General features: G+C 31.4%; 6 protein-coding genes across 12 annotated transcripts; 2 read left to right on the forward strand and 4 right to left on the reverse strand.

Annotated features, from left to right (window-relative positions):
* Positions 1-65: 65 nt before the first annotated feature.
* LOC110999723 lies at positions 66-2,207 on the reverse strand. 2 transcript variants are annotated; one of them, XM_022268928.2, is made up of 4 exons: positions 1,700-2,207; positions 1,214-1,546; positions 946-1,124; positions 66-656 (listed from the first exon to the last, which is right to left on the reverse strand). In XM_022268928.2, exons 1-4 carry the CDS (start codon positions 1,812-1,814, stop codon positions 606-608), a joined length of 678 nt encoding a protein of 225 aa, XP_022124620.2. In that variant the 5' UTR covers positions 1,815-2,207; the 3' UTR covers positions 66-605. The 2 variants fall into 2 exon arrangements, with proteins under 2 accessions (XP_022124620.2, XP_022124621.2); XM_022268929.2 differs by having other exon boundaries at positions 1,762-2,201.
* LOC110999729 (zinc finger protein 39) lies at positions 2,176-4,207 on the forward strand. 6 transcript variants are annotated; one of them, XM_022268939.2, is made up of 9 exons: positions 2,183-2,376; positions 2,553-2,692; positions 2,846-2,879; positions 3,014-3,045; positions 3,143-3,298; positions 3,370-3,495; positions 3,611-3,677; positions 3,779-3,907; positions 3,992-4,207. In XM_022268939.2, exons 1-9 carry the CDS (start codon positions 2,260-2,262, stop codon positions 4,205-4,207), a joined length of 1,017 nt encoding a protein of 338 aa, XP_022124631.2. In that variant the 5' UTR covers positions 2,183-2,259. The 6 variants fall into 6 exon arrangements, with proteins under 6 accessions (XP_045485515.1, XP_045485512.1, XP_045485513.1 ...); XM_045629556.1 differs by having other exon boundaries at positions 2,181-2,376; positions 3,779-4,126; XM_022268940.2 differs by lacking the exon at positions 2,183-2,376 and having other exon boundaries at positions 2,568-2,705.
* On the reverse strand, positions 4,151-5,109 carry LOC110999731 (NADH dehydrogenase [ubiquinone] 1 subunit C2). The gene is made up of 3 exons (XM_022268941.2): positions 4,859-5,109; positions 4,609-4,752; positions 4,151-4,468 (listed from the first exon to the last, which is right to left on the reverse strand). Exons 1-3 carry the CDS (start codon positions 5,016-5,018, stop codon positions 4,419-4,421), a joined length of 354 nt encoding a protein of 117 aa, XP_022124633.2. The 5' UTR covers positions 5,019-5,109; the 3' UTR covers positions 4,151-4,418.
* Positions 5,110-7,063: 1,954 nt separating this feature from the next.
* LOC110999725 (rRNA-processing protein FCF1 homolog) lies at positions 7,064-7,857 on the forward strand. The gene is made up of 2 exons (XM_022268933.2): positions 7,064-7,125; positions 7,199-7,857. Exons 1-2 carry the CDS (start codon positions 7,123-7,125, stop codon positions 7,808-7,810), a joined length of 615 nt encoding a protein of 204 aa, XP_022124625.1. The 5' UTR covers positions 7,064-7,122; the 3' UTR covers positions 7,811-7,857.
* A 282-nt stretch (positions 7,858-8,139) lies between these two features.
* LOC110999724 (DNA methyltransferase 1-associated protein 1) lies at positions 8,140-11,989 on the reverse strand. The gene is made up of 8 exons (XM_022268932.2): positions 11,705-11,989; positions 11,434-11,597; positions 11,052-11,270; positions 10,670-10,801; positions 9,553-9,810; positions 8,987-9,128; positions 8,598-8,752; positions 8,140-8,362 (listed from the first exon to the last, which is right to left on the reverse strand). The coding sequence occupies exons 1-8, from the start codon at positions 11,907-11,909 to the stop codon at positions 8,249-8,251; spliced, it is 1,389 nt and encodes a 462-aa protein (XP_022124624.2). The 5' UTR covers positions 11,910-11,989; the 3' UTR covers positions 8,140-8,248.
* Positions 11,990-12,995: 1,006 nt separating this feature from the next.
* LOC110999710 (retinoid-inducible serine carboxypeptidase) lies at positions 12,996-17,798 on the reverse strand. Its single transcript, XM_022268909.2, has 9 exons — positions 17,607-17,798; positions 17,022-17,245; positions 16,853-16,949; positions 15,932-16,062; positions 15,360-15,657; positions 14,980-15,162; positions 13,897-13,974; positions 13,629-13,783; positions 12,996-13,398 (listed from the first exon to the last, which is right to left on the reverse strand). Exons 1-9 carry the CDS (start codon positions 17,725-17,727, stop codon positions 13,336-13,338), a joined length of 1,350 nt encoding a protein of 449 aa, XP_022124601.2. The 5' UTR covers positions 17,728-17,798; the 3' UTR covers positions 12,996-13,335.
* Positions 17,799-20,151: the final 2,353 nt, after the last annotated feature.

Consider the following 20,151-nt stretch of genomic DNA (forward strand, 5'->3'; position numbering starts at 1 on the left):
TGTCCTTTATTTAAGAAATAATAAATTTTAAAATGAAGTAAACAAGCATTAAAGGTATTCTACTTTTAAATAATAAGTCAGGAAGTAATTTAGGCAAGGTAAATTTGTAGTCTAAAATTTTTCTTAGAGCAATCAGATGTCATATGGTTTCAGTAATTTATTGTCACTACACATTTTTGTTTGTTAACTGTTCTCATACTGTAAAACAAATGACATTGAAAATAATAATGGTAACTCCAAATCTACCACATGAGCCTGTCCCTACCTGTATTACTCTTTATCATATTACTGATCACAAAAAAATACCCAGATGTCATCAGAATTCAAATAACAAGATTGTATGAGTTAATCAGCCGCTAGTTAAATGGAGCTGTTTAGTTTAAAGGCTATGCTGTTAATTGAACAGCTTGGCAAGTTTACATGTAGAGATATACATATAGAAAAATCAAAAGTTATGCCTGGTAATAAAAAACAAAATATGTATTTTTATACTGTTTATGATTTAAAAGGTGAAAAATATTTTTAATTTACAAACATTGTTTTGCTTCACATTTACATTATGTGATAATTGTCATTTTATTATAATAATGATAATTGTGTTTAGGTCACCTCTTGTTTTCTTTTTGGATATGTCTGTCTTGAACTTTATGAACAACCTAAAAGAAAATGCAAAAATTACACTAAGAGTTTTGAAATTTAGAAATGTTATTTTAGTTTATTTAAAGAAGTTGTACTTAAATTATAATAATGTAATATTTTACATTATATTAAGTCAAAATTTTATAAATTTATTTTAGTCTTTTATTGTCAGAACAGCAACCCAATAAATATTTTTTAAATGAATTTAACTGTAGCTCTTCATAATTTCTTTTCTAAAAATGTTTCATACAAATCTCAAAAATACAGGGTTGTTTTGTATCTTATGTGTTAAGACTAACAACTTACTTTACTACAAGGATTAGACTCCACTCCAACCATTTTCTGTCTAATCCTCCACCTTATTTCAGACCAGTCATTTTCACCAGGTACATTGGGTTTATATTTTTCCCATAATGATGAATAGTAATGATACAAAGATACTGGATCACATTTCTTTTTTGGTCTTGCTTTAGGAACTTTTATTACTGAAACAACAATTTTTTTTTATTACAACAAAAAATTATTATAATTCAGTTAATAGAAAGTTCATAATGAATAAATCAAATGTACTTACAATTATCAGATAAAGTAGTTGTTGGTTTAGAAGATTCTTTAATGCTTCCAGGTTTCTTTTCTATCCTGACACATGAACATGATCTTTGTGCTGGTTTTGTTTCAACCTTTTGTGCCAAAGTTGGTGCTGATTGCACAAGTCTAACAGATAGAGGCTTTCGAGGCCCGTCAAACCCTTTAGTACAATATAAGTACTTCCCAGTATAAGCTTTAGACCGGCTTCGTGAAGAAAAAGTACTAGCACTATGCAATCTTTCTGGACCTTCTTGCTTATCACTACTAGTAGGAGAAAGTCTTTTATGTTGCATATCATATTTAATAAGCTTTTTAAGATCTGAAATAAAGTAACTATAATCTAAGTTTAAGTTGAAAAGATGAAAAAATTTATGTTATCCCATACTCCATTTAATGAGTCACTCGAATATTTTATTTAAATATAGCAGGTACATAAGCCAAGACAACCGTATAAATAAAAACTAATGTTTACCTGTCATAAAATATTTTAGCACTTCACCGCTTATATTATGTATACCTAAATAGTTCAAGTACCTCAGTATTTCTCGGGCATCTAAATGAGAAGTCATATCAATATAATCGTCCATTGTGACAAATGTATTCAAAATCAGTATTAGTTTATTTCAATAGTTATAATAATTATTTATTATGGCGTATCAATTGTATACGAGCTGTCAGAATTCTCTAAATGTTTATGATTATGACACTAAAATAAAACATGTTTACAAAGTTTAAACACTCATCATTTATGTTATAACTTAAATCAAATAACGGTTTACCGTTTACACTAAAGCCTAAATTCTAGAACTCTGTGTTTTTGACATAATTGACAGCGCTCAAGAAGACATTAAGTCTCGAGTGAATTGAAGATACAGATATGTTAGACCAGATTAAAAATACATTATAATATGTTCTAAGTAAATGTAATACTTGACTTCATCTACTTTTACGCTCATCTATTTGGTTGTTTAGACTCCAAAGTCAAATTCTCTATGGTATTTTCAATAAATTCTGGATTTTGGTCTTGTGAAAATGAATAATAATTTATGTAGAATATGTTTGGAAAAAGGACTGTTGTCATCTATATTTTTAAAAAACTATAACAATATCTTCATAAGTGATATGGTACAAATGTGCAGCAAGGTTATGGTTTGTAAATCTTAATTCTTTAGTTTGTTTATATTTTTAGAGCAGAATATTATTCCATTGTGTAGGAAGCATCAAATTGAATATATTTGTTGCTCAGATTATATACATTAAAAAGCTTTACAAATATAAATTATAGTGAAAACCTACTGTAGCAATGATTAATGAAATACTTTCAGGTACAACATAGTGATGGATTATCTGATCAAATTTGTAGCAACTGCATTTACAAGTTGGAAATTGCATATCATTTTAAGCAAACTAGTGAAAGCTCTGATTTACAAATGAGACAACATTTGGGACTAGAACTGCCTAGAAAGTATGATTCCAAAGTAATTATTTGTATTAAAATTTATAAAATTAAAAAAATCCTTTCAAATAAATTGTTAATTGTATTTTATATATTTTTTTTCACATTTCAATTAATTTGTACAGAACATATTCACCTAACATGTTGACTTATTTTTTTTAGATATAAAGATGCCAGTATAATGACTGATCCAATGGTATGTAAATAAAAGCACTAAACACAAATTAACAATTAAATATGATAAAAATGAAATATATGCATATATTGAAGTTTGGTAGGGCTTACTTTTTGCTGTGGATATTGATGATAATCAAATTTTGTTATTTTCAGGTTCTTCAGAAGACTACATTAATAAAGAGATGGTTAATAATAACTTTCTGTAGTGAAAACTATGATTCTCAAAAATATGTGGTAAAAAGCTATTGCACCTAATTAATACTATATTTACCAATATTACAGTAATAAATGTAAGCCAGAGCAAAGAAAACGGTGTCGAAGGAAACCAGATTCTGAAAAAATGAGACGTGGCCCCAAACCAAAACCAAAAAAAGTACATGAATGTTCTCAATGCCATAAAGAATTCAGATGTCAGACACAACTTGATATGCATGTTAGGTAAAATAGTTTTAGGTTCTTAGACAGATTTTGTTCTTATAAATTATTTTATATAAATTATAATTTTTCAGAACACATACTGGGGATAAGCCATTTGGTTGTATGTTTTGTCCTAAACAATTTTCACAAAAACATAATCTCACCATACATTTACGTATACATACAGGGGAAAAACCATATCAATGCGAAATGTGCAGGTAACTACTATTTTTGGTCTCAACGCAACAACAATATGTTTGATAATAACATAAGCAAACCTGATAAACTTTAAAAGTTGTCATTGCCTTAGTAAAAATAAAAGTTAACTTTTAGCAAAACATTCTCAACTCAAGGGAATTTATCTGTACACTTAAAAACACATACAGGCCAAAAGGATCATGTAAGTTCAGAGAATCCTCTTTTTAGAATATGTAGATGTAGATGTGTTTTACAAAATAAAATCAATTACTTAAATCTTGTCTAATCACCAATTTTTTTAAGATATGTGAAGTATGTAAAAAGGCATTTGTTACATCAAGTGAATTAAATAGACATATGACAAAACATACTGGATTTAAAAAATTTAAATGTGATCTATGTGATAAAGGATTTACCCAAAAAAGAGAATTGGTAAGTTGCTTTAACTGTAAATGATTTTTGCTAATGGTTAGTATCAATTAACCAGGAGACAACCTTCTTTTGTCTCATTTACAGAAACTACACAAAATGAGAAAACATACAATGTCTAATGAAGCAGATGATCAAAGGGATAATTTTAATACAATAGACATTGTTAATGTTGATGATGTTAAAATATTGCCGTCTACGTCTAAAGATCCCACACACTGTAAGAGTGATGTAAACTTAACCATAAAAAATCAAGGGTTATATTTATTTAGCCATTCAGTGTTTGGACAAACTTTAACTTAGTTCTATTGAGGTTACTAAACATTGACAGTATAAATAAGCTCTATATAATAAGAAAATTAGTAAAAAAGTGTTGTTTATATGTTTTATAATTAACTTATTTAACTAGAGTATGGAATAAGAAGTGCATTATAATTTGTTTTGATTTATTTCAATGTTTATGCTAAACTATTAAATAAAATCACCATATCTATTTTGCTTTTTTTTTTCGAAATTATCTGATAGGCACCCAGGGTTCCAGGATATCTGCAATCTTCTTTCGTTCTAAAAATAAAATCGTGATTTATACAATAAAACCAATTGCAAAACTTCCTTAAATGGCCAGTTACAAATCTTTATTTTCTATCAGCAGTATAAAGTATAAATGAAACCAAGTCTTTAATTTTAAATTTTTCATAACTTACCTGGTACAGGAAAATCTTCAGAGTGCAACTCTATGTAGTGTCTAAACACAGCATCTTTTTCAGCGAAATAATCTTCCCTGTACTTTTGAACATATGTAAGTAAGCCACACCAGCCAACGGTTGCAATAATATGCTTTTGAATACCTGAAAAAAATTAAAAATACAATTCAAATGCATGCAAAACATGCAGAATTTTACGATTCGTTAAGTCTATACCATAAGGGTTTGTTTTTATTATGTAATTACTCACCACTCATAACAGGTCGACGAGTCCCAAAATTCATAAAAACTCCCGTGCCCAAACCAAACGCAACTCCTATTATATAAGACCAATATTGATTTAAAAACGGTTTTTTTCTTCCTTCATCACCAAGTTTCAGAAGATCAATAGCAGAAAGCTGGCTGCTCATTTTGTTAATATTTCTTGTTTAATAGATCTGGAAAGCGGAAACTGGAAAACAGAAAAATGTTAACCAAAGATGACACTTGACAGACTATAACGAAATGGCAGTTGGCACTAATGGCAGTCAGATGTCATTGTGTATAGATATATGAAACGACAATAGATGAGTGCGATAGCATATTAAGGTGCGTCCACATCTGGCGAATATGCAGTTCGCCAGCCGTTTTCGAGCTGCACGCGTGTATTTTTGTTTGTGCGCCGTTTCTGCGTCGCCTGCACGCAGTTGAACTGCGTTCATTGCAGTTCCCTCCCAAACTAAGGTCTAAGCACGGTAATATTATGTATACAGTATTGTAACTTCATACAAACAGACGAGGCGCGAGCTATACCTACTCGCTCGGATCTCGGCATGCGCTCGTCATGCTACAGTCGCGGACATGCCGCAGTGACGACCGGACGGTGTGTTGGTTTTTAGTCAGTAACCGCGCGATGGAGGAAATATTCCGAACTTCATTTAAAACTAAACATATAAATTGTAAGGTAGCTTCAGGTATCTATAACCAAGTAAAAGATATTCCTTTAATAACATAATAAACATATACAACATAATAATAAAAGGTAATTATGTCGGTATATTATTTGTTATAATCAAACATAGATAAAAATAAACATGATTTTTTAATTAAATCTACCATTAAAAAAATCTTGTATTTTTATTGAACACTTTCTATTCAATTCACGAAGTATTTTATGTTATCATATTTATATTTCATATATAAAACGCTGTAGGTGGACTGCCCTATCGCATGCTAACGTACTGTGCTGCTGTAGGTACTTATTTCAAGGACACGGGCCAGTTACAATACCGTAGACATAATATTACCGTGGTCTAAGTGCTGAATGCAATGCGCGCTAGCGGCTCGCGTCTTTCTCACGCCCGCACCACTAAACAAAACTGTAAGCGCGAGAATTATGTGCGCGCAGATCGCGCGCTTTTACGAGCCCTGCATGAATTACGCAGTGCGCTAAAGAGGCGCACCAAACTATTGCAATGACTGCACGCGCGCAGCTTGCAAACCGCTCGCGAGCTGCACATTCGCCAAATGTGGACGCACTCTTAGAATTTTTAGGAATTGTGCAATAATTATAAATAATGAAACAAGTATTTGTTACTAACTTGTAACTATTTAAAAATCTATATATGTAGTAGCGTATTTTCCATGTTTAAGTTCTTGTCCATAGTTAGTAATTAATAATATACATTAGTAGCACCATATAGATTATGAATACCGTAAAGTGTTATTTATAAATAAAAGGTATTTTTGGTTTTGAATATTTATAATTTTGGTCTGTACTCTGTGCTTTTTTTTTTTTTTTTTTGTTTTTTCCCTTTGGCTCTAACACTGTTTGTGCATTAGCCAGCGTCAAGTGTGGGATTTTTATAATTCGTTGTTTTAATTATTTACAGTTTATGCATAATGAAAAAACTAAGGAAACCAATCGCGACATAACATAAATAATTGAAAGCGCATAAATTAACAAAAAATCAGAATAATTAATAATGGAAAAAAATCAAAATTATAGTTTAATGTTATTATTTACAATAAACATACTTATAATACTATATACAAGGGGATTTAAATCTCGAAGAAGTAAATTTACTTTTTGATTCAGTCGGTAACCAGTGATGCCAACTTGGGTGATTTCCCACCAAATTAAGGGGTAATCATGTATACAATTATTAAAGAAGTTTATTTATTTAATTTAAAAAAACGCACAATTTTATTAGGCTTCAAATCCAACCAACAAACTAAACCAAATATAAACTAACTAAAAACCAAGCATGTCTATAAGTTATATATAATACTTATCAAACTTAATGTAGAAAAACAAAATTTTAAATCGGTGTTGTGGCATCACTGTACCATTGGTGTCTACTGTCTATTGGCCTAAAGGTCTAGATACCAGGCCATAAACTCCAAAAAAAAAAAAATGTCTACTGTCTACTGTCGACTGTTATTAATGAATTTTTATTTTGATTGAGAAATAAATAAAAAAGGGGTTATAAAACGTGTGAATTTTTATATAGGTATTAAATAATATTTACTAATATGGTAAGTAAACAGCGGTAGTTTTTAACGATTGGTAATAAAATAAAACACTAATCATCAATTCGTTTTGTTGTAGGGGAAGCAAAAAAAAACTAGAAAGATAGTTGAAAAAAGATTTGCACAAATGAAAAAAATGATAAGCCCCAAAGACAGCAGGATAAGTGCAAGCGAACGCAAAGGTTCGTCAAAAAAGAAACCGGACCCGCATTCTTTAAAGATACGAGAAGTGCCACAATCCAGTTCAGCTTTATTCTTTCAATATAACACACAGCTTGGCCCTCCTTACCATATTATTATTGATACCAACTTTATTAATTTTTCTATTAAAAATAAATTAGATATAGTACAAAATATGATGGACTGTTTGTATGCCAAATGTATTCCATACATTACTGATTGTGTATTAGGAGAACTAGAAAAACTTGGACGGAAATACCGAGTAGCTTTAAGAATAATTAAAGATCCACGATTTGAAAGACTGGGTTGTTTACATAAAGGAACATATGCTGATGACTGTATTGTTCAAAGAGTTACACAACACAAATGTTATATTGTAGCTACTAATGATAAAGACTTAAAACGACGAATAAGAAAAATACCTGGTGTACCAATCATGTATGTTGCAGATCATAAATATACTATAGAGAGAATGCCTGATGCTTATGGGGCGCCAAAAGGTGCAATTTAATTTTATTGGCTGTCTTAGAGATGAGAAGGATTAAAATTTGTATACCATTTAATGTTTTCATTTAACCATTATTAGTTTAAGAGATGGGTCACACACACATGTGTATTTTCCAGTGTCCACTCATAAATTTGCATAGCCCTAGTAGCTCTCTCTTTATATAAACCAAGTTTTGCTGGAAATTATATCTTTAAAAAAATGCAATAGGTATATCTTTTTATACAGTATTAATTAGTCGAAGTTTTAATCACATTTTAAGATAATGTGTATGCCAGAAACATTACTACTGCATAGAGAAAATAAAGAACAATATTTGTTTTAATAATTTTTTTTATAATAAGTCACTAAAAAATTAATACACTGTTACATTAATACATATCATGTTGAGTTGATATATTTAAATATTTAATATATTTTAAAGTTAACATTGTATCATGTATCCTAATTAGTGTTATTCAATGTACTTGGTGAGCCTACAACATCAATTATTTCGCCAACAGGTTTTGATTCTCCATCAGTGTTGGTATTGCACAATGATGGCGGTATTGTCAGGGTCTAAAACAAAAATGTTACAAAGTAAAAAATATAATTATTTAAACATCTTAAACATAAAATAGCTAATTATGATCTCATTCTTATTATTAACATGTAACAAAATACTAAACCTACATTGAATTATACATAAATTAAAAATAAAACTACTTAGTTTAATCTGCAACTTAACTTGCAAAAAATTTGTAGTATTGTTTTTAAACTTTTTTTTTGTGCAAGATAATTAGGAATTGCTCACTTTTCCCGGATTTAGTGCTTCATACTGATGCCGCAGTGCCTGCAGTTCAAATTCACAAGAAGCCAATGCATTTTTTAAATCCAATACTAGGGCTAAATCAGACCGCAACTCATTGAAATGCTTACAAATAGCTTCTGTAGGTGTGGGTGCGATATCTGCAATTGTTTGAAATATTGATTAATCTTTTTTATTGTTTGAACTCTATTGTGTAGCCTTCAGTGACAGTGGTTAGGTCTAGATAAGTTTTTTTTGCAATATTATTATATTTGAAAGTTAAACAAAATACATCTTTTTATGCAAAATTTTACACAATATGATTTCTTATTTTGTCTTTAACATTGAATATATGAACTAGAAAATATATGTAAATATATTGATATTATATATACCTATAGACATGAGACGCAATTCTTGTTCTAAGGCTTTTGTCTTCCTCTGACCAATTCCAGGAGGTAACTTCATACGCTGAGAGCGTAACCAAACGCCAGTACCACGAGCCTCGGGAAACTTTATGCCCGCCCATTCTACCGTCTGATAATTTATAAAAATGTAGGTAAAACTGAAGCACTATGTTTATAAACACAATAAAAACAGTTATATAAAAAAATATTACAATTAGTTTGTAAGTTTTATCTTTATTTATGTTGGTATCAGAACTCTCTTCCAAGATAATAGGACGAGCATTCCTCTTTATAAGGACCAGTTTTTTTTATAGAAGTTTAAACTTTGGATATATACTTGCTACATAATTTATTATAAAACTGGCCGCCAGTTCCAGAAAATCGGTCCAGTACTTGAGCCAATTTGTTATAAAAATACTAACATACAAATCTTTCCTTTTTATAATATTAGTTTAGATATGATTATCCTGATTAGAATCACGATATAAAAACAGTGAAAACGCTTAGTATAAAAATCAGCTAAGTAGACAATACTGTAATAAATTAAAACATACCACTGCCTCAACAGCACGAACAGGTCTTTGTTGTGATGATATTTTTTTTTTATGTAACTTCCTGTCATGGCGCCTAGCTATACTAGATGCATTTGGCAGAGTATTGGCCCCATCATTTATGTTTGATTGGATTATATTATTTCCTCCACTGTCAGCCCTAGATATGAGTTTCTGGAGATCCTGTGTCTTTCTTTCTCTTTCCCGCTTTCTTGCCTCAATCTTCTTTACTTCAGTCAACAGCATTTGTTCTTCATCAATCTAAATCACAACAAGATTGAATGAGTTTAAGAGTACTGCACTAAGCACAAGCTATTTTTGAACCTATCAAAATCAGAAAGAGGTCCTTGCCTTTACAGACTTACAAAATTCAAGGAAGAAATCAAGTCATTCTAAACAGCAAATTGCTCTGGAAATAAATTTAATACAAACTAAACCAGTAAGTATGCATCCTGCTCTAGGTTTATGGGACAGATACCACAACACACAGTTATTCTTAATAGGGCGATATCCGCGTTATGTGATAGAATTTCTAATCAACACAAGAGAAATTATAACGGCTGGCCCGTATCCGCTCCTCGCTTGCATGTGCGAATCTGGATTCGACATAGATCTATAGAACTCTAACAAAACCGATGGTCCTGGAACTCTAACAAACAGTGATAGGGACAATTACGTCTTTTTTATCCTAGCTGCAGATAGTCCCTTGTGCGGAGGCAGTTTCAGCACAGAAGAATTAGTCACCCACGTAGTCTGTGGCTAACCAACATAGAAGCCTGCATAGTGTCCAGGAGACTTCCGTGCTTCTGAAAGGAGCTAGGCTGGCTTAGTTAGACAGAAGTTCACGCTCAATGTAGAGCCGTTGCACCTGAGCGTTTAAGTGTGAAATCTGAGACCATCAACCATTACCATTACTTGAGTAGCACCATGCACTGGAGGCAATAACCCAGACAACCTGGGTTTAGTGGATCTCTAGGGATATGATACTACCAACAATTTTGCAAGGAGGGAAAACAATCTGATACTAGAATAAATGATTTATTACCAGATAAAATAAAAGTATGTATTTAAAAGTTTGCTATGTATGTAAGAAATATATGATATTAAAAAATAAACTTACTTGTTCTTGAGTCCTTTCAAACAGTCTTTTTAACTGTTCTTTCCTCTTTCTTTCATGGTCTGCATCATAGTGGTACACTCTCTTCTCACCATTCACCATTGTGATTGTATTTGACCAGGGGTTTGTTTTGATCTGTTAGTAAAATGTCAGTGTATATATTTTACTGTACAATTCTATGGCAGTATGAAGAATATGTTATAATTATGGATACTAGTACTGTGTAAGATTACAAGTGAACACAGTAATAACTGGTTGATATCAGAGTGAACTTAACATTTAAAAATAAAATAGGTAGGTGTGGGTGTAAAAACAAATATGTATGTATATACAAAGTAATTGTTTGTTTTAAAGTATAATATCAATTTACTTTTAAATTACATACCTTACTTAAAATTGCACAAATGTTGTAATATCTTTCCTTTAAATCTTCAACACTTCTATCTCTAAAAGCAGCTTTGTCCCATCTATCATGAATAATAATAAAGCGGAGATCAAATCTTTGACACAAGTCCATTAAATGGTCAGTTTCAGCTTGACTCCAGTCTTCTGATTTCAAGTATTGATTGTATTCTGATTCAGAGTATGATGGAATTGATACTTGCTGTAAAGGATGTAAATTATAGTGAAATTTTGATATAATATCACAAGCCCAAAAAGGGCTGACATAAAGAATCTACATACACATGATTTCTAACCAGACTAGCAGGTTACCAATCAGGTAATATTTATTTAAAGGGGTATTGCACATAAATGTTAAACTAGACCTTGTTAAATTGTGCAAAAGGATATTCCTTAGCTTCATCTGCAGCTCTTTTCCAGTGATAAAATACAGCATTGTCTTTCCGAGCTGGGTTTGTAAATGGTGCCCAGGCCCACTTTCTAACTTTCCGCATACCAAGCTTAGCTTTATTCTGTTTGTATGCTTTACCTGATGAAAAATAATTGGCAGTTAACATTTAACAGATAAATTCAATTGATATTGTAGTAAACCAAGCAACTAAATTCAAGCAGGGAGTTTCTAAGCCCAATCCTTACCAGTATCAGTAGGCAATAAAGGTGGCAATTCCTTGTTATCATTATACAGCAACGCAAACACTTCACGATGCATTCCCTCAGGCCTTCGGACTGCTTTTGCAGTAACATACTTTTTCTTATTTTTATCACCATGTATTATACTATCCTTAGTTATTTCAGATGCACTAGGCTGTTCTATATCTAAGATATCAAGAATATCTGCCATTTTTATTTAATATTACTAACTTTCTGTGACAGTTACATTTAATGTGTTTTAATCCTTTAACGAATTGTAAATAATAATTCTTGAATTCAGATTTCAATATAAATTCAAGTTGATTGAAACTGTATTAAAATATTGACAACACTGCTATGTTTGTTTTTTTTTAATTTATTTAATAGCCGTGGTCCGTGGATACAGAGTCCTTCAGTCTGAATCATAGATATTGGTATGTTTAGAGATAACGAGTGTTGCCAGATGGTCTCGGTGACGTACCCCTAGAATAATTTGATTTTCCCCAAAAATCCCCTAGAATGCCCTTACCGAGCGGATGGTAGCATGGACCATGGCGCGGTAAGCGGTTCTTTTCTTTCTTTCTTGTGTATTGTTATTACAGAATTTTCATGTAATTTTAGAATTTGTATTTAATTTAAATCACATCCTTCTTTGATAGCTCAAAGGAAAGTAAGTAGTAAGATTAACTACACGGATCCTATTCTTACAATGTGTTCGTTCTTCAATTCAGTTCCAAAACAGGAACGAAATAATACAAAAAGCAAAAAACTGTATTTGGTGTGTTTTTAAAATTTCCCCTAAAAAACCCGCAAATAATTTCTCCCCTCTATTCTACCCCTAACTCAGTTGAGAAACCCCTAAATTTTGGGGAAAATCTTTTGATCTGGCAACACTGGAGATAACATTTCTTTCCTTGTATCCGGTTAATAAATTAATTAAAAAAAATCATTTCTTTCCTTTCCAAAACACAGAAAGAAACTTTTTTGAAAATACCAATTCGCAATAATTGAGAAATAACAACGGACATTGGCTAATGTACAAACCGTGCTAGAGCCAAAAAAACGGAGATTGATTATTGACACTTCATTGTCTAATCACTAATCGCAATGATACGATATATTCGTACCCTATTGTACATGCCATCTATATTTTTATATTAATTACATCTACATCATTTACCACATCAATAATATAATGAATGAATAAAAACAGCCTGGAATATTATTTCATCTAAATATATATATATATCTTTATTTTACAAATTGTTAAAAATAAACAAACAATCAAAAAATTTTAATGTTCTTTTCTATCTACCCGTACCGAATTTCTATTGATTGTAATTGACGCGGGCTAGAAATAATACTCTCCAAATTCTTAAATTTAGTCACGGCTTGTTCTTTGGCAGTTAGTCACGTTTGTCTACTTTGATTTACAGTTAAAAATTCATAATTTAGTAAGGGTCTAAACCTAAACATTAAGACATTACTGAGTATTTATTTCAAATATAAGGCGCTTATTAATTTGGTAAGAGAACTGCTATGTTCTTTAGTTTAAGTGTTTATTGAGTAATAAATTTTGGAGTAAATATTCAAAAAAATCTTTTTTAATTTCTTGTTTGAAAATTTTAAAGTAAAAATTAAGATAGTCGAGTTATCCTTTCCAGCATCTTTTTAGTTGCAACAGGATTATCCAAAAGTGCCTGGAAAAAAATATATACAGATTATATTATGTGATTTACCTTACCTTACATCTACTGCTTAAAGTTTATTATATTATTCTTAAAGGTAATTCAAAAACAGAGTGGTGACTGAAAAAAATCTAAGCTAAATAAAAATTATGACTCCCTCTATTGCCTATGCAAAATATATTTTTTATGTTTAGTGGTAAGGGGTGTTGCCATCAAAAACATTCAAATATAAATGTACTTACAGATTGTCCAGCAACGTTAATCCAGTAAAAATTAAGGCGACTCGATTCACGGAAGTAACCCTCAATTTGTCTGTTGATAATGAGCGTTTGTCTCGCCGCTTCAGTGAACTGAGTATTGCCAGGCCATTTTAAATTATTTATCCATTCCAGTTGCCCTGTATCAGATGACTTATGAAATACTATATGTAGGGTAAGGAACAAAATACCACGAACGGTACGTAATCTCAGGCGTTAAAATAAGGCCCAAAGTTAGTTGTTCCATACATACCTGGTGTATTTGCTACTGCGTCAAGATTCCCGTTAAATATTGTTACAGTAACGCTTGTAGTGTTTAATATTTGCTCCACTAAAATTTAAGTAAAATTATTAAAGTTGTTTTTTCAGTTACAAATGAAATTGAAGATTGGAAAACTTTTAAAATATACAAATTTGTTATGGATGCGTAAGTATCGTTGGTCGTTTTGTTTGTGTCTATATCTAGTTTTTGAAGTGAAACTTCTTTAGAATCGTTGTGATTTCAAACCGGATGCAACGAAAAAGCGACAGTAAAAAGAGACAGAAACATTAATTCATATGATTTAACGTGGGAGAAAATGTGATAGATAAACTTCTTTCGAATCGTCGTGATTTCAAACCGGATGCAGCGGTAAAGAGACAGAAACATCAATTCATCATATGATTTAACGTGGGAGAAAATGAGATAGCAGGCATTATACAGCCTCTCTTTACTGCCGCTTTTTCATTTGATCGAATTTCAAACTTTCGATGTTTTAGTTTTTCCCAAATTAAAAATTTATATTAAACTTATAAATTAAAATTTATCATTAAAATATACTGTTTTAAAAGAACACACACATTTAGATAATGGAAAATGATTAATTTATATATGATTAATAATAAAAAAAATGTTTTTGAAGGTTTCACTTCTACCATGTGTGAATTGCCCATATGTTTTTTTTTATAATTTATATTTGTAGTCTTGGAGTAAGTCATACTACAAGGCCTGCAGCAAGATCAGCCGTATAATGAATTGTATCCACTTCACTATCGACTTCTATTCGTCGTTGTCGACAATGGTGAGGGGCAGACCGACGAATTTGTACGAAATTTCAGTTTATCCGAGGTGCCAAAAACTACCACAATTTTTTTGTTATGTTATGTTGGCAAAATGTATACAGTCGTATCATACATACAATTAAACTGCATTTCATACACATTGTTGGCATTTTTCATAACAGTGCTATTTTCTAATAAATACATTCGTCTTTACCCGTTACACGTACAACTAATTACATATTATTTAAGTATAATATCATATTCGAGTAAAATTAAAATATATGTAAGAGTTTACCTTTGTCAACGTAGTTTTCCATGTAAATAGATCTTAGGGCATATAAAGTAAAGTTCCGGCTCTCATCATAATTTACATTTCCTGAGATTCCAAGAGATGGCGCTATGACAGTTTCCATAAATATTTTCATATCAATATTAGAGGGCACTATTCTATCGTAATATAAATTTTGACCAAAATAATCTGAAAACAGATAACAACTGCGGATAATGTTGATTGCTCTTATTTTTTTAATCGAGTATAAATCTCAGGGAGATAAATATCATTTAAAAATCAAACATACAATTAATGAAACGGTTAAAAAAATAGAATTTGGAAAATGTGTAACTTTATATTTAGGCAAATTGTATTAATTATTATTATTTAATAGACAATCTAACCTCTTTCTGATTCAGGAGTCAACTTCTCTACAATACGACCTAAATTCGCGGCAATGCTTCCGGCGTTGTTGTTAATTACTGTTCCCAAGGTTATGAACTGATCGAATGCCTCTTCCAACTTCTGTTCAGAAACTAAAGAGTTCACTGAGTTTGAAAATTCTTCCGTTATAATTCTACCATATCCATCAATCATAGCGAGTTCCTCTAAATAAAATCCTAGTTTTGTTAGAACAAGTGCTGGTGCAATGATGGGGTTACCCAAAAATAAGCCTTTTAGTTTGTTTGAAAAGTTTTCATCCTGTAATATAGAAAAGAATTAATAAATCGGTAGCCGCTCCCACTCCAAATAAAACGGTTTTACCTTTGTATAAGAGAAGATCATTTTTATTTTGAAAAGTTATTCTCACAGGAACACGCAATCTACCAAAGATCTTATTGTTTTGAAATTATTATTTACATTAATATACTATAATTAATTCAAAATTCTACTTTATTAATACAAATAATTTTGAACTATACTTACGTATATACGTACGTATTACGTTATATATAATTAATATACTTTTACTTACGTTTGTTAAACGAATCGTTAAAGGAACGGCTAAATGGGAACCATCACCTTGCTCGTATATATAAAGAGGTGCATCGCTGTAATTCCCGTGAATATTATAAAATGACTTCAGTACCTGAACTAAATTATCCACTGAAAAAGATACCATCCATTTGTTAATATAAACACAAACTTTACATTATGTAATCACGTAAATGTAAAAATATGTGTAAGAAAAAGCCGAAACTAAGTTAACGTAATGTACCTACATTATGTATACGTTGTAGTTGGACTAAGTCACTTCGGAATGTTATAAAATATTCATGAAACATTTTATGAAATGTTTAAAGAACTTTATTTCTCATTACAAAAACAGAAATATTTTATTTACATGAGAAACTTAATATTAATATGTATATATTATATACGAGCGAGATACACGTCGCCATTAGCCGTAACAATTTTAGTCAGCTATGTTCATTCTAACATGCATCTTTAATGCCTTTTTGAATTTGTCAAACACTCCAATATTGCGAATTTGAGATGGTAATTGGTTAAATAATTGCACACCCTCATACCTAATAGATTTCTTCAAATAATTTGTACGCGGCTTCGGTAAGATAAGCAAACTCGCTCGACGAGTATTGCGTGTCGTTGTGTGTTTGATTTTTTTAAACGACAAGCAACTATGGATAGAGTTATTTAAAATTTTTTTTATCAAAATACAGGTGCTATATACATACAGTTGTTTAATTGTCATAATTTTGGTTTCTTGGTAGATTTTATTAGTCGGTGTTAAAAAATTGTATCTAAATAATGATTTTATTAATTTATAATTTTATGAAATAGCCAAAACTAGCTTATCATCGTAAAAGATTTCAGTTTGCCATATCATTAATATGTTTCATATTGTACCTCTACCATGACTATACATAAAGAATACCTAATTTATCCACATTGATGCTGTTCTGTGTCTCATCTGATTTGCTAAATCCTGTGCCCACGATACCGTCTATAAATAGCAGGCTGTAATCATTGACCTTTAAAAAATGAAGTAAATATTTATAGTCACGGTCTCAAATGCAATAACATATTTGACGATAATCACCAACCAATGAGTCGTTTCTCGCGTTTAAATGGAAGTCCAGAGGCCCGATTTCTCCAAAGTTAAGCAGAAAACTATGAGGTAGACCAGTAATACTTCCCAAAAATAGAAGGATCGGCTTACTGACGCCCGCTTTCGAGGGGAAGAACCACCAGAATATCTCGCCTGCTGTCGGAATTCTTGTAAATGCGGCAGTATATGAAACATCTTTAAATCCGTCACCTTCAAGAACTAAAACAGATAATACAGAAGAATTCCGATGGTTAAGTAAAAGACTTGCTTAAAGTAACTCTACACCGCAATAAGAGAGGTACTGAACAGCTCTGCTGGCAACTGTGGAGGAAGAAAGGTACCAGCATACCTTCCAACTAAAAGGAGGATCCTCGAATCACTGACCGGCCGAAGGCCACGTTTATAACACAAGATCTTCACCACCATCGAAAGGTTGTGTATATATTATATACACAAGTTCGAAAACATTGCGGAAAAGCAATTCGTATTGTTTGTAGGCGTAGATTGTAGGTGTCGCTACACAACCATCCAAGAAAATAAAAAGTCTACTAATAATATTTGCTAAGATCATTTAACTTACTAATTGTAACAATTTCATTCGAATCAGAATCGGAAACTAGCCACCATATTAGAACACCTAGTCCAGCAAGAACTACAACACTGAACACTACGGAAATAGCAATTACAACTTTCTTTGACATTTTATCTTGTTAACAGATTTTACATGAAACCTCAAAAAGCTATCAACACCTAATTATTTGTAAGTGATAAATATTCTTGCTGCTTATCGCATTGTGATATCTATGGCATTATTTATCAGTATAATAACCTATTTTATTTATCAAGTAACTACTGGATATTTTTATCGATAATTAAGCTTATTAGTCGATTTATTATCACTGTTACGCAATTAAAGGATATGAATTGTCTTGGGGTCCATCAAGATAAGGCAACGTACTTACGATCCTTCTGGCAGTTACTTACTTACCAGCTACTTACCATCAGATGAGGCGCTTGTCCGTTTGCCCCCAGTTGTATAAAAAAAATATAAAGCAAGCATATGCTTGCTGTGGTTGGTTACAGTAAAGTTTAGGTAACAGTAGTAGTTTTTGTAGACTTTGATGGATTACTCTATCTTTGAGGTGCTTTATTGGGGTAATTGTCTCTAAGTAAAAAAATACTCAGAGCCCTTACTATAGCGATACCGACAGCAAATTTGATTTTAATCGAGTTATAGTTCCACGCGGTTGCGACAGCGCTACAGATATTAAGGGAACTACATGGAACTGACATATAAAAAAAGCACGGGAGCAGTGTCACTGTTCCCGACGTTTTAATAAAATGATTTATCCAATTCAATCAGAATTAGACTTAATTAAAAATGCATAAAATATTCTATATAAGGTATTCTCGCCTACGTAATTCTATTCTACTAACAGCATTTACATGACGACTACGAATTGGTATACTTAATTTCAAGATTTAGTCGACCATCCTTATGAATTAATAATTCTTTGGCGATTATTATTATATTATACTAGCGGAGCCGACAGACGTTGTCCTGTCTACACGTCTTTAATTTCAAAATTTCAATTTTTAATAAGCCATTTTGATGAAAATTATTATTCAAATGTTATGACAATATCTAACGATCCAGCACATGGTCACACACGATATAACACAATGATAACAAAACTTTTTTTAAATTTCGGGACAGACTAAAATTAAAATTCGAATATTATTTAAAATTTGACACTGCGATGGTAGCGCCGTCTGTCGGATCCAATGTAAAACATTCCAAAATCAACAACAACTAATAAATTGAAAATTAATTAAAAAAACATTGTCCAGCGGACAAAATTGTGAATCTAAACCATTCCCAGATCCCCTTGAACACACACAAAAAATTTCGTCTAAATCGGTCCAGTCGTTTAGGAGGAGTTCAGTCACATACACACGCACACAAGAAATATATATATTAAGATTTGTAACGCAGTCACGGACACCCCATTTGCAGAAAATAATAATGAAACTATCAGTTCTCTGAATTATGAATAGTCAGTTCATGATGCAACATTTTTAAGTAATAAAAGAATACCTTATCTTAGAGTTTTGCAAAATGAGGAAGAATTAACAGGAATTATGTTTTTTCTTAAACTCCGTAATATTACAAATTGGACGGGTTATTGGTATTATTTTTATTATAAGTTTCTATCAGTAGTTCATTAAAGTAGGAAATAACTTCGTCGATACATGAATTCAACGCAATGCCATTACTTATATAAATTATTCCATATTTTCACGTGCAAACGCCTGCCGTCCCAGCAGTTGGTACAATTGCACTGATGCGTTCCGACTACACTAAAATAAATTAAACTATAGATATTAAAACATCTCTCTTGACTGTCATAATTTCAAAAAAAATATTTACAATGCCTCCCGTGAGTTTTCTTAAATATTACAACATACATGATATCTTATATAATTTTTATTTTAAGTAATAACTAAATAACGAAGCTTTAAAGACAGTTCAAAGTACGTATTATGTATAATGCCAAATCTGCAGCCGTTAGCAGACGGTCGATGTGTTTTTTTCAAATGTAACATGACACCCCAGCTTACAAAACAATGAAAACATTATATAAACAAACACTATTTCATTTGCCAAAATTTCCGGTTTTGAATTGATTGATTAAATAGATGCCGATTGATTGATATAAAATCCATAGATACTCCAGCAGATACGATCAGGACTTGTGAGGTCATGTCAATGCTATGTGAAGTGCAGATTCCGTCTCTCCATTGCAATGTGTGTTGCCTTTTAATTTAAGGCTAAATAAATAATATGTTAATATTTAGAAAATAGAAGAGTACTTTTAACGGTGCCTATGCACCTGGGTTGCATAGGGCATATCCTGTCGTCTATTCGTTTTAAATATACATAGCATAGTGGTTATTAATTATTGAAATTTCTATGGCCATAGGCTAAGCTGAAATCAACAAGGGATCTATCTATCTTCTTAGGGTAATTCTTAAGGTTCATGTTAGAGTCCTCTATGTTCAATCTTTTGTCTCGACTCTGAAGTCTGAGGCTAAACCCAATATTCTCTCAAAAAACAGATAAT

The sequence above is a fragment of the Pieris rapae genome, chromosome 9 (genome assembly GCF_905147795.1).
Source record: "Pieris rapae chromosome 9, ilPieRapa1.1, whole genome shotgun sequence".
Taxonomy (NCBI): domain Eukaryota; kingdom Metazoa; phylum Arthropoda; class Insecta; order Lepidoptera; family Pieridae; genus Pieris; species Pieris rapae.

Bases quoted from the DNA above. Each gene is read 5' to 3' on its own strand.
- LOC110999731 (XM_022268941.2), bottom strand. From the start codon at position 5,018: ATGAGCAGCCAGCTTTCTGCTATTGATCTTCTGAAACTTGGTGATGAA. The intron at 4,753-4,858 runs GTGAGTAATTAC...AATTTTTTTCAG, and splicing joins TCGTCGACCTGTTATGAGTG to GTATTCAAAAGCATATTATT. The intron at 4,469-4,608 runs GTAAGTTATGAA...TTTTATTTTTAG, and splicing joins TGAAGATTTTCCTGTACCAG to AACGAAAGAAGATTGCAGAT.
- LOC110999723 (XM_022268928.2), bottom strand. From the start codon at position 1,814: ATGGACGATTATATTGATATGACTTCTCATTTAGATGCCCGAGAAATA. The intron at 1,125-1,213 runs GTAAGTACATTT...TTGTTGTTTCAG, and splicing joins AACTACTTTATCTGATAATT to TAATAAAAGTTCCTAAAGCA. The intron at 657-945 runs GTAAGTTGTTAG...ATTTTCTTTTAG, and splicing joins AGTCTAATCCTTGTAGTAAA to GTTGTTCATAAAGTTCAAGA.
- LOC110999729 (XM_022268939.2), top strand. From the start codon at position 2,260: ATGAATAATAATTTATGTAGAATATGTTTGGAAAAAGGACTGTTGTCA. The intron at 3,046-3,142 runs GTTAATAATAAC...CCAATATTACAG, and splicing joins ACTACATTAATAAAGAGATG to TAATAAATGTAAGCCAGAGC. The intron at 3,496-3,610 runs GTAACTACTATT...GTTAACTTTTAG, and splicing joins TATCAATGCGAAATGTGCAG to CAAAACATTCTCAACTCAAG.
- LOC110999710 (XM_022268909.2), bottom strand. From the start codon at position 17,727: ATGTCAAAGAAAGTTGTAATTGCTATTTCCGTAGTGTTCAGTGTTGTA. The intron at 16,950-17,021 runs GTTGGTGATTAT...CATTTTTTAAAG, and splicing joins ACGCGAGAAACGACTCATTG to GTCAATGATTACAGCCTGCT. The intron at 13,975-14,979 runs GTAAACTCTTAC...CTTAAATTTTAG, and splicing joins GGAAAACTACGTTGACAAAG to TGGAGCAAATATTAAACACT.
- LOC110999724 (XM_022268932.2), bottom strand. From the start codon at position 11,909: ATGGCAGATATTCTTGATATCTTAGATATAGAACAGCCTAGTGCATCT. The intron at 10,802-11,051 runs GTATGTAATTTA...TTTTACTAACAG, and splicing joins TTTGTGCAATTTTAAGTAAG to ATCAAAACAAACCCCTGGTC. The intron at 8,363-8,597 runs GTGAGCAATTCC...TTTTTGTTTTAG, and splicing joins AAGCACTAAATCCGGGAAAA to ACCCTGACAATACCGCCATC.